Genomic DNA, 16,616 nt, shown 5'->3' on the forward strand with positions numbered 1-16,616 from the left:
TCGTGCCCCTATCACTCAAACCCGCAAATTAAGCAATCTTTAAAAATATTATTCTCTAGGAACAGAAGTGATAGAGCTATAGAGCTGAGTAAGTACTATGAGTTAGTAGATTGGTGACTGCAGTTTCAAGTTTATTCATGGCGGATCAAGGGCTGTCCCTTTCTCAATCTCAGAATGGCCAAAGTCGCTTATTTGTAGCTATGAGAGACTTCCAAGAGAAGTGAATTCCACTTTTTGAATTCTCTCATAAGTTAGTCTAATGAGCAAAAATTCTCTCATAAGACTTTCACGAAAAGGAACCCGGACCGGTGGGAAAAGGCTGTGGAGTTGGGCTTTACGTTACTCGAAATTTACATTATGATCTTTTAGATGAAATCAATTTAATGCCTGAAGAAGATGGTAACAGTACTTTTATTGATATCAGGATCCCAACACAGAAGTAGTATAACTGTAAGTGAAATAGATAGACCGCCAAATTTAAACCCTATAATTATACCATTTTGCATACTTAATTCATTGAATCATGTGTACTTTTAGCTGATGAATATCTTGAGCATAAGATTTGTTTTATCATAGGTGATTTTGATCTAAATCTTTCAGATAAATACAATAACTTCATCTGCCAAGACTTGCTCGATGTAATGTTGGCCAAGTTTCTTTTCCATCTTAATATGAAGAAGCCCTTTCAAATTTCTAATGCCACAGCAACCCTTACTAACAATATTTTTGTGACCAGCTATTTTTCTAATATAAACTTTGGTGTAACAGTATCGGATGTTTCTGATAAATTTCCTATTTCGGTCTGTAAACAATGACATTATTGTATACGTGGGCCTTAGACTGTTTTCGAGATTATTTATCAAACAGAAAACAATAATGTGTAATATTTGTGACTGTAAATGGCCGTGATTCTCAGTTTAATTTAGTTTTATGTATTGATGTATGTATGTATTGATTTTGACATTCTTGTATGAAGAAATTGCACTAAAAAGGATTTGTGTTTATTTTTTGTATTAGAAAAAAATAAAAGAAATATCAACCATGTCGGAAATTTCTCTCATACGAACAATTTATCCTCAAAAACCAATTACTGAAGACAACAGATTTGTTCCGCTATAATGTCGTCATAATGTGTTTATAGTTTCCGCCAAGGATCAAACTACTGGGTGTTTTGACTCATACGTTCAGAAAAAAAAAGTTTGATTCACAGTTATCTAACCCTTCAAAGTGATACATTTCACTTTCCACGTACTCGAACAATTTTTGCGATAAAAAAGGAACAGGATAATGTATACAGGACCGAGATACTGGAATATTCTCTCTCCCCGAATAAGAAGCTGCTGGTCCTTATTTACCTTTAAAAGCAAATTAAAATAATTTTATTGAAGTTACATCTTGTACACACTGAATACAAATTGAATTGTCTTATAAAATATATTGTTGTACATTATTGTCAGCTCAACAAAACCTTGTTAGACACGCTGCAGATCGCGATCTGGGCCTTGCCATCACGCTCGTGAAATTCATCAGCAATTCCGCAGTTTATTTCGTTTATCTCTCTCTCTCTCTCTCTCTCCCTCTCCCTTTCATCTCTCTCTATCTCTTTCAACCGGGAGGCCGACGGTGGGCTCCTGATTGGCTCATTGATTAAACATGTCACTTTCTTGTGTTTTTGTTGAATACTATAGTTATAATGGAACAATAGTCTTATGCATACCAAAGTATATGATAATATACAATCATGTTTTATTCTGAAAAAAAAAAACAAGTGGAAATTTGGTCATAATTATGGTTTACATTTTACTGTATTTTTTTTTTCATATAGGCAATCCTCATATCCTTTATTTGGTATCATTGATTTATCTGGTATTAACTCTTATCCTCTCTCCGTTTCTCATTCACAAACATTAATTATTCAGGGGTTGCAGCCAAACAAACTTGCTTTTATGTAGGTCCCGTCATACTTCTCTTGTACAGCCAGAACTGTAATTTCGATTTGGACCAGTTGTCATTGTAATTACTGTGTATATTGATATGTTTGTATTTTCGTTTGTTTGTCTTGTATTGACACGGTGAAATAAAATATGCTATCATTTTTAGTGTAACATTATATGATAGGAACGAAATGAATTAAAATTGAAATTGAATTGAACCTCCAAATTAGACAATTTATCTTCTATTATGAAAGCAGAAATGATGGAGCTAAAATGCTATCAGGTACATTCATTTGTGAGTGCAATTTCAAGTTTGTTCATGTCAGATCTAAGGGTGCCCCAATTTCCAATTTGAGCCCCGAGGTGGGGGACTCAAGTATGACTAATTTGCACATCTTCGGCTTCTCCTAGGAAACACATGATCAAATTTGTTACCAAACTTGGCATATATCATCGCGAGAATGAAAGAATATTTGTATAACTGGGCATCATAAACCTTCCCCCATGTTCTTGGTCAATTCATTGGTGAGCGTATTACTTGCAAGTTTGTTCATGGCAATTGCAAGGGAGGGGGGCATAAGGGCTGGGACCAAATTGTATTTGCAGTAGTGGTCGTAAAGGGGAAAATTGTACACGCAGTGAGAAAACGTAATCCCGGGTAGTCCTGCAACGGACAATATGCCATAGACTTGAAATATAGGATGATCCATTGTATTATCTAGATAAGAAGCTGGGTTTTTCAGTTTTTTCAGTTTTTGTTTTTATTTTGTATTTTTTGGTTGGGGGGGGGGGGGGGTAAGGGTGGCAAAGAAAAGAAAATGTAAACCAGAAATCAAGATGCAATGATGGTTTCTCCCTTGTGAACAAAGATCTAATTTTCTCCAGAAAATATATATATTAAAGCGATTTACAAATTTACGGAATCTCTAGATGTATGAATGACATATATACTCAGTATTTCAGGTGTAGTGGTAAAACTTTCATAATTGCCCAATAAAGTTGTAATTGTATTGATAATGGAGTTTGCCTGTATGCTTGTTTCGTATTTTAGAATTTGTAGTGGATTTGTTGTAACTTATTTCATTGTACATTTTGTTATGCTGCTCATGACATCTTTATTTGTACATAATGTGACCAGGTCCCCTTTGCTAGATCAGTTAGCTAACGGAAAAGCTTAAAAGAAATTGAAATTGATAAATAAAAAAAAAATATAAAAAATACAATAAATAAATAAATATGGCTCATACAGATATTGAGGCACCAGCGATCAGGGGTTGTCCGCGTCGTGTAGAAAGTTTGTCTTCAACAGCCACTTGGACAGAACCGACCGCCTCGGATAACTCCGGATTTGTTACCGTGACATCAAACTACCAACCAGGTGATACGTTCCGGATCGGATGGACCGCTTTGAAGTACACGGCCATCGACCCATCTGGCAACGTAGCTAACTGCTTTTTTCCAGTTGGGATCGGTACGAATAACCAGTCTGAGTGAAATAAAAACACATTTTACTCAATCTAAACTGATATTCCATTTTTAGCAACAAAAAATCCACTGTCAGCAAGACGCACCGACACAGCAAGTTGAAGGAATGTATTAGTTGTATGTTTGCTACACTATTGGTATATCTTGAATGTAAATATCTTGATATTGAGGATTATTTTTGGCGGTTACACAACATAGCTGAACTATATATTTATAGTCTGATATACTGTGACTATGAACGACGAAGTCAATTGACCAGGGCCCCGTTTTCTCAAAAGATAAAATTAACTTTAACTCAAGATAATCTATGATTAACCTCTCAAATCAATTCTAAGCCCATTACTCAATGATTAACTTCCAAATCAACTTCAAGTCCGTTTTATCAAGAGACCCAAAGTTGAAATCAACTTTAACTTCCTCCAAAATCAACTTTAAGTTTTCACAACCACTCCAAATCCACGATAACTTTATAGTTGATAAAAAAAATCACCTTTAAGTAGCAACAGTCAAGGTAGACTCAATTGTAAGGCAATTTACAGAAGAAAGATGAGTGTCACACTTTCCTAGTCTAGCTGGGGTCTTGACACAAATGTTTGTCTGTTAACTGCTCACTTTCTCTAACATTTGGTTACGTTTCTTTTCATCTAGTTAGGGTCTTTTCTTTGCATGAAATTCACGATCGGCATGCATTGCTTACGCGACTGCTGCACGCAAACACCTAGACAGCAGTCCCAATCCCACCCTGCGCGCCCGGCGCCTCGGCCCGCCCGCCCGCCCATCAAGCCATCGCCAGCAAGGGCAAGTAACCGAGCGCTGGAACTGCGTCTGTGTGCAATGCATAATCTTGCCAAAGAATACGCGAGAAAACCAGTGATTTCTGACGTGTGTAGGCCTGCGTAGAGCTAGTTCGGTAATACATACTAATTGATAGTTTAGTAGGCCTCTACAGAAAGTAAAGAGTTTAATTCTATAGCACCGAGTACGACAGTATTGAGATCTTTCTAACCAATATATAGGCCTAAGTGACGTTACAGGCGGGTCGTTTGTACTTACCGTACACTGCATACTCTTTGCTGTAGACTAGAGCGTCTACTAGGTCTAGAATTTCGACAAGTAGACTCGCGATCTCGTTGTCATAGATGTGACAAGCTACTGAAATCCTTGCATCTGATTGGCTGAGAGCAAATTTGTCATAGAAATGTGGCAGTTGTCATGGTACGCGCGTATGCAGATTTTCGTTGAGCTCGAGATGTGCTAGATCTATCGACCTTGTAAGATACGTATGACGTCAGAAGCGAGGGCTGAGACTGGTTTATTGAGTTTGCACGTAGAGGGCGCTATAATTTTACTGCCAGTAGTCACACGTCGTTGAGATGACTTGTCTTGATTCCAGCTGCAATTTCTCATAGTTTTGAAAAAGGCCCAATATCGTAAGTAGCCAGATGATGCAAATTATAAGAATTGAAACATTCCGGAATTATCTATCAAAGTACAACAAATGACAGTTGTATATGTGTATGAAATCTGTGTCAGAAAATGAGTCGATGTGTATGGAGATTTGCTTGGTTGACGTACGTTATTGCACACATGTAATATGGTACTACATCTTGTATGTATTGACTGTCTGCTCAAACGAAGCAAGTGGCATACAATGTGTATTGTGAAGACGTGAATAAGATGTACATACGTTGTAATGAACGCAGTTACTTATTTCAATTGTTGAGAGGCGTATAATGAGAGTTTAGACTAGTTTTCAATAATAGATATAACTAGCAAACGGTGTTGTGTAAACAGTGCACATGCATAGAGTAGTGATTGGATCTTTGCAGAACAGAGTCGTGCAAGAAAGTAGGTCAGGGTCAATAGTTCAATTTCATAGAGAAACACACAAAAAAGAGTACAGTTATCAGTGTACACAGTAACAGGTTTAGTAATTTATTCACATACAGGTGTAGTTCAAGTCAAGAGAGACAGTGACTGCTGATGTGTAGGTCTTTAGGGGGCATGCATATGTATAATAAGAAAGTAAAGGTAACAGTAATTTGTTACGGCAAACAATGATTGCAGATACAGTATAGGTTTCTACAGGACATGCACATTGATAATGAAGTAAGGGTATACATCAGATTAATTTGAATACTGGGTATTTGAATGTATCCAGATATGATTAGTGTATATTAGCAGTGAAAGCACAGTTATTCACTGTTCATGATACTCATTGAGTTTTTATTTTTCTGTCATCAAATCAAGGTTGAACCTTGTCACTTGGCAGCCTGCGAGTTGTATGCTGATGGAAGTAAACGTCGACTCGGTGTTAACATATTGGTGTCTTAGTTGGATGTTCTGAGAATTGCAGTGGAGTGAGGTGGATGTGAGCATCTACTAGCCACATAAAGTTCAACGACAACTTCATCGTCATCCTCCATCATGAGTACCGGTCATGCAGCCGAGCAACAGGACGCTGTCCAGAGAGTAAAATGCTGGACAATTCAGCTAAGATGGACGATGCAAAATTGGATAGTGTGGACATTATCAACCCAGAAGACTCTGCTAGCCAGCGGGGTAGTTCAACCATGTCAACAAGCTCCATACTTAGAACAAAGGCAAAGACAGCTGCCTTAGCAGCAGAGATGGCTACTCTTGAAGAACAACAAGAGATTGAATTGGAGGAATTGAGACTCAGGCAAAGGAAAAATGCTCTGCTGCTGAGAACAAAACTGAGGGTAGTTGAAGCAGAGGAAGCAGTCTACAAGCAGCATTATGACGACGATGCTTCGAGTAAGCATTTTGACACTTCCTCTAAGCCTGATGGACATGGCGACATCAATGTCAAGGTTGAATTTCAGCCTTCTTTGGTCAAGATTGCATCCACGGATGATTCAGCGGAACTTTCAGGTAAAATGTCACCATCTGAGAAACCTGTGAGAATGGCATCAGCAGTAGATAGTGCTGCAGCCAACTCCAGTGGTAACGATACTACCATTCAAAGTCGTGTGGGACTTCTGCCAACCTCTTCGACTGCTAGTATGATGGACAATTACTTCCTTCATCATCTACAGCAGGGACAGAAACAGCACCAACAACTGTTGGAGACCCGATTACGATTTCCAGTGCTACATCATGACATTTGATGGCAACCCGTTGAAGTTCTTCGAGTTCATGAAGTCTTTCGACAGCATCGTTGGTAGTTCATCACTGGATAACAATTATGATGCATCCAGATGATGGTTACCTCCATGCCAGAACACTGCTTGCAGACCGGTTTGGCAACAACTACAAAGTCAGTGATGCCTGGATTAAGAAAGTAACGGAGGGTCCTGCTATCCAGAACAATCCTAAACGTCTGAGAGATTTTGCAGATCAGCTGAAGACTTGTGCTGAGACATTGACAGCTCTTGGAATGCTCCATGAAATGAGTAGTCGCAGTGAACTGGTGAAGGTCATCGAGCGTTTACCATTTCACCTGAAGTCTCGCTGGTTACGCCATGTGAAGACAATCCGAGACATGGGTCGTTCACGGAACATTTGTGATGCTGTCGAGTTCATCATGGTAGCAGCTGAGGAACTCAACGACCCTATTTTTGGAGCCTTGGTTCAAGGTGGACACAAAACAGGACAAGGTAACAAGACGGGGCAGAGTATCAAGACAAGGAATGATTCTTTGAAGTCATTTTCAGCAACGATGACTGCACCTGCCTGCGTTTTATGACAGAAGAGACATAGTTTGTTTGGCTGTGACACATTCAAGAGTATGAAGCCGGATGAACGATTTCAGTTGGCGCGTGAGAAAAGGCTATACTTTAATTGTCTTTTATCGGTACATATGTCATCACGGTGCACGCTGAACCAGACCTGCACAATCAAGGGATGTGGACAGAAACATACCAAGTTTCTGCATACCGGCAAGAAGATGATATCTTCTTCAGAGAAGTCTTCATCATCACAGCGAACAAGGAGAGCAACTGACCAGACTGATTCAGCTGCCCAAACAGATGAAAGTGCTACTACTGATGCTGCATCTCATGCCAGTAGTGATGCCGGGGGGCCGGGGAACGTAGGATAGCCCTGCCTATAGTTCCTGTGACTGTGACTTCTCCAGATGGTTAAAAAAAAAGCTGTCAGACTTATGCTCTTATGGACTTAGGATCAACCAACTCCTTCTGTCTTCAAGAATTTGCAGACAAACTCCACGTCAAAGGGAGATGCAAAGTTGTTTCGGTGTCGACTTTGGAAAGATCCAACAGCACAATGAGGTGTGAAGCTGTCACTCTGAGGGTTCAGGAAGTCACAGCTAGGTGACCAAGAGATGAAGGTTGAATGTCTCACTCGTCCAACTTTGAACATCAGTGTGGTGAATATGGCCAAAGAAGAGGACATCTCGAGATACCAACACCTCTCATATTGCGGGTCTTGACACTCCATTCATCGATGACAAGCAAGTGACTATGCTTATTGGACAAAATATGCCTGAAGTGCTGATGCCTCTTGAAATCAAGGCAGGTGCTCCTGGTGAAGTTTATGCGGTAAAGACAATGCTTGGATGGGCATTAAATGGACCACTCGACAAGGGGAGTGATTTGCAGAGCTTCCAAGCTTCATCAAATTTCATCTCTGATGCAGGTGACATGGCATTGGAACGACAGATTACAAAGTTCTGGAAGCTTGAAGGAAGTGACTACCTTCATGATGAAGAAAGGAGTATGTCTGTCAGTGACAAGAAGGCATTAAAGGTCTGGGGTGATAAGGTCACCAGAGATGATGGTCACCATGAACTTCCCATCCCTTTTCGGAAAGGAGCAGAAGATCTACCGAATAACATCAAAGTGGCAGAAAACAGGCTGGCGTCGCTGAAGAGAAGGCTGGGAAGAGATAACTGTCTCCATGACAAGTATACTGAAGAGATGACAGCCTTGCTGACAGAAGGCTATGCTAAAGAGGCTCCCAACCAAGATCCTGAGAAAGACAAAGCCGTTTGGCACTTGCCTCATCATCCCGTCTTCAACCCCAACAAACCAGAGAAGACGAGGATCGTGTTTTATTGTGCATCGAAGTGTAATGGGACTTCTCTAAATGACGTAGTACTTCAGGGACCAGATGTGACAAACAATCTGCTTGGAGTTTTGCTGAGATTTCAACAAGAACAAGTCGCCATAATGGGAGACATTAAAGCAATGTTTCATCAGGTGAGAGTTCCCTGTGAGCAGAGAGATTTCCTTCACTTCCTGTGATGGCCGAAAGGAGACCTGAGTGAACATCCGAGAGTTTACAGGATGTGCGTACACCTGTTTGGTGGGACATGGAGTCCGAGTGTTTGCAGTTTCGCCCTCAGACATACAGCTGCAGACCACAAGACTGAATTTTCTCAAGAGGCAGTTGGTGCTGTGATGCGTAATTTTTACGTAGATGATTGCCTTCTCTCGTGTTCAACTAATGATGATGCAATCAAGCTTGTAGCTGAGCTCGTGGCTCTCCTCAAGAAGGGAGGATTTCGACTGACTAAGCGGATTAGTAACAGTCCAGCTGTCATTGAGTCAGTACCTGAAGAAGATCGAGCCAAGGACATTATGGGACTTGACTTGAACCGCAGTGCTCTGTCGGTAAAAGGGCTCTAGGAGTGACTTGGGATGTGAGGTCGCATCAATCTATGACCCCTAGGGGTATGCCAGTCCCTTTGTTCTACATGCCAAGAAGATTCTGCAAGAACTGACGGCTCTCAAAATTGGATTTGATGATCCTGTTCCAGACGAACACCGTGCTAGATGGCTGAAGTGGAAAGAGTCTCTCCCCCTGATGAGCAATTTGAGGGTGAGCAGATGTTTCAAACCCTGTGATGAGGTGAAAGAGTACCAACTACACCATTTCTCTCATGCGTCTGAGTCAGCCTATGGTGGTGTTGTTTCTTATCTGCGCATGGCAACGGCTTAAGGAGAAGTTCGCTGCAACATCGTTCTTGCTAAATCAAGACTAGCTTCTCTCAAGAAGGTGACGGTACCACGCTTAGAGCTCATGGCGGCAACGCTGGCTGTCGTACAATGGATAGGAAGATAAGGAAAGAATTAGACTTCCCTCTCAGGGATTCGGTCTTTTGGACAGATAGCACAATAGTGCTCCATTACATCAACAGTGAAGACAGACGTTTTCGAACATTTGTAGCGAACAGGATCGCCACCATTCATGATGGTTCTAAGCCTGAGCAGTGGAGACATGTCGACACAGACAGAAATCCAGCTGACGACGTATCACGTGGCTTACCACCAGGCAAGCTAGGTGGAAGATGGCTAAAAGGACCTGCCTATCTCTTGTCCGACGAAACTGAGTGGCCCGCTGCACCTGCAGATCTGAAGGAGGTGATATCAGATGAGCTGGAGGTGAAAACAGCTAAAGGTAATGCCGGTACATTCTCTACCATGATACAGGAGAATCCAGTGGAGAATTTGCTGAACCACTATTCTTCATGGTACAGATTGAAGAGGGCAGTGTGATGGATACTAAAGTTCACCCGAAGGATGAAAAAAGGACAGAAATGTGTGGAAAATGATCAAAATTTCACAAAGATTGTTCTCGATGATCTACAAGAGGCAGAGGTGCAGATCCTGCAGTATGAATAGAATAGATCATACAAAGAAGAAGTACAACATCTGTCTGAAGCTGATGGGAAGGTGAAAAGATCTAGCCAGATCTACAAGCTAGACCCAAAGATGGAGGATGGCCTACTCAGAGTGGGTGGGAGACTTCGTAGATCATCACTCCCACTTCATTCAAAACCCCCTGTCATCCTTTCCAGAGGAAGTCACGTATCAGACCTGATCCTGCGAGAGGTACATGAGAAATCAGGTCATGTGGGTAAAGACCATATCTTGGCAGTTCTTCACGAGAAGTATTGGCTCCCCAAGGCAGGCGCTGCTGTCAGGAGAATGCTAAGCAGATATGTTCCTTGCAGAAGAGAGAGGGCAAAGGTCATGCAGCAGAGATGGCTGATCTGCCGGAGGACAGATTGAGACCAGATGAACCACCTTTCACAAGAGTAGGTATGGACTACTTTGGTCCCTTAGAAGTAAAAAGGGGCCGTAGCATTGTGAAACGATATGAAGTTAGCTGTGAGAGCAATCCACCTAGAAATGGCAGATCCCTCGACACTGACTCCTGTATCAATGCTATAAGGAGGTTCATTGCTAAAGAGATTCGATCAGACAATGGAATTAATCTGGTGGGAGCAGAGAGAGAGAGAGAGCTGCGGAAAGCAATAGCAGGATGGAATCTTGCTTACCTAGACAGTCAACTTCAGCAGCAGAACATCAAGTAGACCTTTTTAATCCACCTGGAGCCTCGCACTTTGGCGGAGTTTGGGAGAGACAGATACGGACTGTGAGTAAAGTAATCCTTACTTTGACGAAACAGCAAATCCTCTTCGATGAAACTCTGTCTACGTTGCTGTGTGAGGTGGAGATTATCATTAACAGCAGGCCGATTACAAAGGTCTCTGATGATGTAAACGATGTCGAGGCCCTTACTCATAACCACCTGCTGCTGCTCAACAGGAATCCGCAGCTGCCACCGACGGTGTCTGACAGAACAGATGTTCTCCCGGCGGAGATGGCGACGAGCTCAATATCTGGCGGATGTCTTCTGGAGGCGCTGGACGAAAGAGTACCTGCCTCAACTACAGGAAAGAATTAGGTGGTTACCATCGCGACGCAATCTTCAAGTTGGCGACCTAGTTTTGGTCGCTGATGGAAACACACTGCGGAATTCGTGGTTGCTGAGGAGAGTGACCAGAACCATGCCTGACGACCAAGGTCTCGTCCGTAGCGCAGCAATCAAGACGAGAAACAGCGTTATCGTGCGACCGATTTCCAAGTTATGCATGATCTTGGAAGGAGATGATTAATGGAGCTCATTTGGGATCTGTGATGAATCAGCCAATATTGTGATAGCGTGTCACACATAGCGTTCGCGAGAAAGGTGTCATATGTGTTAAGGCGTTTGTGATTGCCAAGTGGATATCAACGGTCACGGCGTGAAGATATAGTGTGATGTTCAGTTTGTGTTATAATGGCGACATGTAATATTCGCGTTGTGAAACTATTGTGTGATGATCAAGCTGTGATATATTCGCATTGTGGAAATATCATGTGGAGCTCAATTTGTGATATAATCGCGATATGAAATGACGTAATTTTGTGTCACGTTGGATGGAAAACACAAGATTCAGCCTTTCTCAGAGATGATATTATCATCGGATTGTGTTGTGATATCGCTAAAGGTTTGAGTGTTTGACATAATTCGTGAAGGAGATCATTTGTGACAATTACGCGGATTTCTTTGTCGCGGGGATTCATTTCTTTCAAGCTATCAGACAAGTGGAAATGAATGCCACCTTTACTGCGAACTCACCTTTTGTTCATTACAGCGAACACAAATAACTCTCTACCAGACTTTATGCAGGTTCACAAGATAACTGATTATATATGTTGTACATTGTGTACGTGAAGTGTATTCGAGATGAGTCATATCTCATGGTTGTTATTTGGCAGTTTGCAACAATTGATGGATATAACGCCATTCCAACGTTTCTCTTTTGAAGATAGTAACATTAGGCAAATTGTTGCACTGGTATACTGATGTACAGATGTGGTGATAACAAAGAAATTCCAAAGTTTCTTTTCTGAGGCAAGGTTCATGTGAGTTTTAAGTTTGCCAAACTACTTGTCAAAGTGTTGTATGCTGATATACATATGCTGATGTACAGCTGTGTAAACCTGTGTTAATAACTAAGAAAGGATTTTGATAATGCAAGTGTTCATACTTGTATGCACCTGCATAACAGAGGCATTATAAGCCAAGAGCTTGACAAATCCAAGTGTTCATAAATTCTATGTTTTGCAAGTTGAAAGTTGATTTATGGTTTTTCTGAGATACATTATGTAGGAAAATGTATCAACATATAATATGAAGGTGCTGCACGTCATTAGTCATGCACAGTTTCGTATTATTATATGCGAAGGTGTTCTATGATGATATCAGATAGAATTTCACTTAATGAAGGCTATGAGTGGAATAATGAGTTGTTGTAAAGTACACTGTTATCATAATTTGGAACACAGGAGAAAGGAGGAATGTGTTTCGTAGAAGGGTTAACATCATAGAGTCAGAGTTGTTAAATGTTCATATAGGTTTCACATTTAAGGGGGCCGGGATGTAAGATACGTATGACGTCAGAAGCGAGGGGAGGGTGTGGGAGGGGGATACCCCCTCCCACGGTAGGGACTTTTTGTAAAAACAGAGTATAAAAGTCGCGTTTACAGAGCATTTTAAATCAAATTTCTAGGGAACTAAACATGGTAAAAAATGGTGAAGGACTATGATTATAACATACGGGGGCACATAATGTGACGGTGTGAGATCCTCACGAGGGAGCGAAGCGTCCGAGCGGTGGAGGGTCTGGGAGGGGGATACCCCCTACGGTAGGGACTTTATGTAAGAACAGAGTATAAAAGTCGCGTTTACAGAACATTTAAAATCAAATTTCTAGGGAACTAAACATAGTAAAAAAAAAGAATGGCTGTGAATGACTAAAATTATAACATACGGGGGTTTATAATGTGACGGTGTGAGATCCTCAGCGATTGAGTGAAGCGACCGAGCGGGGGGGGGGGGGGGAGGGGATACCCCCTCCCACGGTAGGGTAGCGAGCCACTTTCACTTTGCCATTCGTATGAAATGCATTCATTAAGTTATCGCATTGTTCGAGCAATACAATTTGTTCTATGTTATTATGAGCAAAGACTTTTGGATAATTGGAGAAAAAGAAAACCTACTCTTTTTGGTAGATTGACTATTGTAAAAACCTATAGCTTTAAGTCAGATACTTCATATACTTATGGTTGACACAATTCCTGAGAAAATATTGAAAAGATCATTTGTTATACACTTTTATTTGGCAAGCAAAAACTGAAAAAGTGAAACAAACTATTATGATTAAAGAGTTTGAAAAAGGAGACGTTAACATGATCGAAGCAAAAACTCAGCTTCCGATTGAGATGGCTTGGTCGCACTATGGGTGCAACGAAAGGAACATGGAGTAAAATGTGTTTTTATTGGTATAACTTTTTTGATGGATTAGAATTGTTGCTAAATTCCACTTTGGATTGTTTGAATATGAAAATGATAAGTAAAGATCAACTCCCATTGTTTTATATTGAAATATTAGAAGCTTGGTTAATGATAAAGAATAATATATATTTTTTTAAATTTCAACCCATGGTACATGGAGTACAATATGAAATTTTATGGCATGATAAAAATGTAACTATTCATAAAAATACTTTATTTTATGATGGTTGGTATCAAAGTGGAATCGTATTTTTTAAAGACATTTTCAAAAATGGTAATTTCATATCCATTCCAGAAATTCTGTCTCAACTTTATAAACGACAGAAAAGTTATATCTTATTACGCCAGGCTATCCCAAAAGTACGGATAAGCAATTATACGGAATCATGTATAAAGTTTCATAATAGGTCATTAGAAATTCCTAAAATAAGAATAGAAATAAGAAAGCAGGAAAGAAGTAATCAAGATGTTTCAACCAAACAGTTTTACAAACTGTTGTGTACACATTGTCCCGATAGTAACAGATGTTGTATATACTGGGAAAAGATATTCGACTCATCATTTGACTGGATGAACATATTCAAAAGAAACTTGTGTTACTGTAAAGAAAACAAATTGAAAGAATTTAATTTTAGGATTTTGTATAATCTACTACCAGTAATAAAGAATTTGTACAGATGGCATATCAAAAGAGATGGAAAATGTGAGCATTGCGGTGTAGATGAAGATTATCTACATGCGTTTATTGAGTGTAAATTAAATAAGATTTTCTTTTCGTATCTAACAGTTAAAATTAAAATCATATATAATGTTGATTTTGAGGTAACAAAAAGGTTAAAAGCCCATAAAGAGATTGAATTAGATTTGTTTTTGACAATTGCCTTTTGGTGTATCTATAAATATATACTGTTAAGAATGTCGTGAAACTAATTTGCAACATTTGTTTGAAAGAGAAATTTGTAAAAGAATAGAGGAAGATCTGAATAGTAAGAAAACACATTATAATTTACCAAAGCAAATGAAGTATATTGTGTGAATAGTTCGTGGTTTCTTTTTAATCTCAAGAATGTTTTTTTTTAAGTTCAGTGTATTTTCTTTTTCCACTTTTTGTATAATGTGATATAAATTTTTGAATTATGAAGGCAATAAATGCCCTGTTGGGGTCAAAAAAAATGAGCATAGAGGCATAGAAGAAGAGGAAACATGTAAAGTTTACTAAAGGTATGTTTCAGGGAGCACACTCGAGGACGCGAGACTACCAGCTATACACTAAATTTACTCAGTAAATATTAGTGTATAAATTTAATAATGTATATTTTCTGTGTATTATTCGCCCCGTTATGGGCGAAAAATATCGCATTTTCAGTTGTGAAATTGACAACGTTTAGACGAGAAAAGTGCCTTTATTGTTCATCACTGTGTAGGCATTGTAATACATGGTCCAAGTTGACAGGGGGAGGGTGTTGGAGGGGGTAGCCCCTTCTCACACGGCGGAGCTTTTGCATTTTTAGAATTGAAATAGAACGATCTGATGCACACTTCTTTGAAATACTCCGAAAAATTGTCAGTCCCCAAATGTGTCGAGTCTTGTTAATATGTTGGTAGGAACCGAGAGGGGGAAAGATGAATCAAAGAGGATGAGGGAACTTTTGAATATATTTGAACTCAAGTGGCAGATATCAAACATGCTTTTTGATGAAATATTCTGAAATTTGTCAATCCCCCAAGTCTGCTATTTATATGGTTGGAAGGGTGCGGAATGGGTATCCCCCTCCCACGCGACAGAGATTTTGCATTTTCAGAATTGAAATTCAACAATCCGTTGCACAATGAGTTGAGAAATGACCGTGGTCTAACCAACAGCTAATATGAACCACTCCTCCTAGATGTTCTTATTATTTATAGATGCTACTTTTCTTCTAGCCTTTGTTATAATAGTGGATTTGTCTGCTGTCTAAGTGTTGTCTCCAGCCACAATGCCCGGAAGAAATCGAAGGAAAACCGTAAAACAGAGCGAGAAGGAGGTTGATGAAAGCATTGAAAATCTCAACCCTAACATGGCTACCCCAGCCAGCCATGAAGCCGGAGCTGTCGGCCCAGCTGTGCCAGATGATGTGAATACCGAGAGTGGAGATTTCGACTTTGGTGAGCTCGGCCAAGCCCCATCCACTGCTGCCTTGGCGAGATATGTTAAAGAGGCAATGGCGACATTCCAAAGCGGCTGGACAAGGCAGTCAGATCAGTGGTTGAAAGTGTTAAGAAGGTGGAAAGGGGACTCGAATTTGAAGGCCTGAGGATCGACGACCTAGAAAAGAAAAACAACGAACTAGAAGGAAGGTTGGTGAAAATGGAGAAGGCCTACTTAGAGGTTCAACAGAAACTTGCACATCAAGAGGCGGAAGTGAACAAGGCAGAAAGGTTCTCCAGGCGGAATAACTGCCGATTCGTTGGCATCCCTGAGTCGCGCAGTGAGGAGGAGGATTGCATTGAAATAGTGGAGAACATCCTTCGTACCAAATTCAAAGCTGACATTAAAGTGGAGCGTGCCCACCGGGATGGGAAGAAGGGCGATCGACCTCGGCATATTATTTTTAAGACGCTCTCCTACCGGGAGAAGGTTCAGATCATGAAAGCCTCCCGCCAGGCCCTCCAAGAGGAAAAATACTATGTGACCGACGACTTATCCAAGCGCGATCTGGAAACTAAAAGGAAGCATGCAAAGGAGGTACAAGAGCTGTACAAGAAAGGAGTCAAGCTTCGTTTCTATGCTGGCCAGTGGAGAGGAAATGGAGGAGCTCCATACTTCGGAGTGTAACTTTAAACTCCTTTCTCTGAAAGCCTAACCAGAGTCTCGATTGTTTTCGCATTGGAGTAATCCCCAAAGAATGGCAGGAATTTGGATGTTGTATGTTTGTGGTTTGCTACTCATGATGGCCTGCTAGACAGTGACTATACTCTCTGTGTATGCAACCTGTTAGGCCATCCAATGCTTTGCCTTTAATACAGATATTTTCTTTTGTCTATTTTAATTTTGCCTTTGATTTAAGCGATATAATTATGCTTATGTAGTGGCCATCTCTTCTT

At 40.4% G+C, this 16,616-nt stretch overlaps 5 protein-coding genes across 5 annotated transcripts; all 5 read left to right on the forward strand.

Moving 5' to 3' along the window:
• The first annotated feature begins 6,630 nt into the window (after positions 1-6,630).
• Positions 6,631-7,718, forward strand: LOC140237067 (uncharacterized). Its single transcript, XM_072317007.1, has 2 exons — positions 6,631-7,039; positions 7,591-7,718. Exons 1-2 carry the CDS (start codon positions 6,631-6,633, stop codon positions 7,716-7,718), a joined length of 537 nt encoding a protein of 178 aa, XP_072173108.1.
• A 164-nt stretch (positions 7,719-7,882) lies between these two features.
• On the forward strand, positions 7,883-8,647 carry LOC140237069 (uncharacterized). The gene has a single exon (XM_072317009.1). It carries the CDS (start codon positions 7,883-7,885, stop codon positions 8,645-8,647), a length of 765 nt encoding a protein of 254 aa, XP_072173110.1.
• A 42-nt stretch (positions 8,648-8,689) lies between these two features.
• LOC140237070 (uncharacterized) lies at positions 8,690-9,031 on the forward strand. The gene has a single exon (XM_072317010.1). It carries the CDS (start codon positions 8,690-8,692, stop codon positions 9,029-9,031), a length of 342 nt encoding a protein of 113 aa, XP_072173111.1.
• A 420-nt stretch (positions 9,032-9,451) lies between these two features.
• On the forward strand, positions 9,452-9,901 carry LOC140237071 (uncharacterized). The gene has a single exon (XM_072317011.1). The coding sequence runs from the start codon at positions 9,452-9,454 to the stop codon at positions 9,899-9,901; it is 450 nt and encodes a 149-aa protein (XP_072173112.1).
• Positions 9,902-15,879: 5,978 nt separating this feature from the next.
• Positions 15,880-16,347, forward strand: LOC140237072 (uncharacterized). Its single transcript, XM_072317012.1, has one exon. It carries the CDS (start codon positions 15,880-15,882, stop codon positions 16,345-16,347), a length of 468 nt encoding a protein of 155 aa, XP_072173113.1.
• Positions 16,348-16,616: the final 269 nt, after the last annotated feature.

This window comes from Diadema setosum, chromosome 13 (genome assembly GCF_964275005.1).
Source record: "Diadema setosum chromosome 13, eeDiaSeto1, whole genome shotgun sequence".
In the NCBI taxonomy this organism is placed as follows: domain Eukaryota; kingdom Metazoa; phylum Echinodermata; class Echinoidea; order Diadematoida; family Diadematidae; genus Diadema; species Diadema setosum.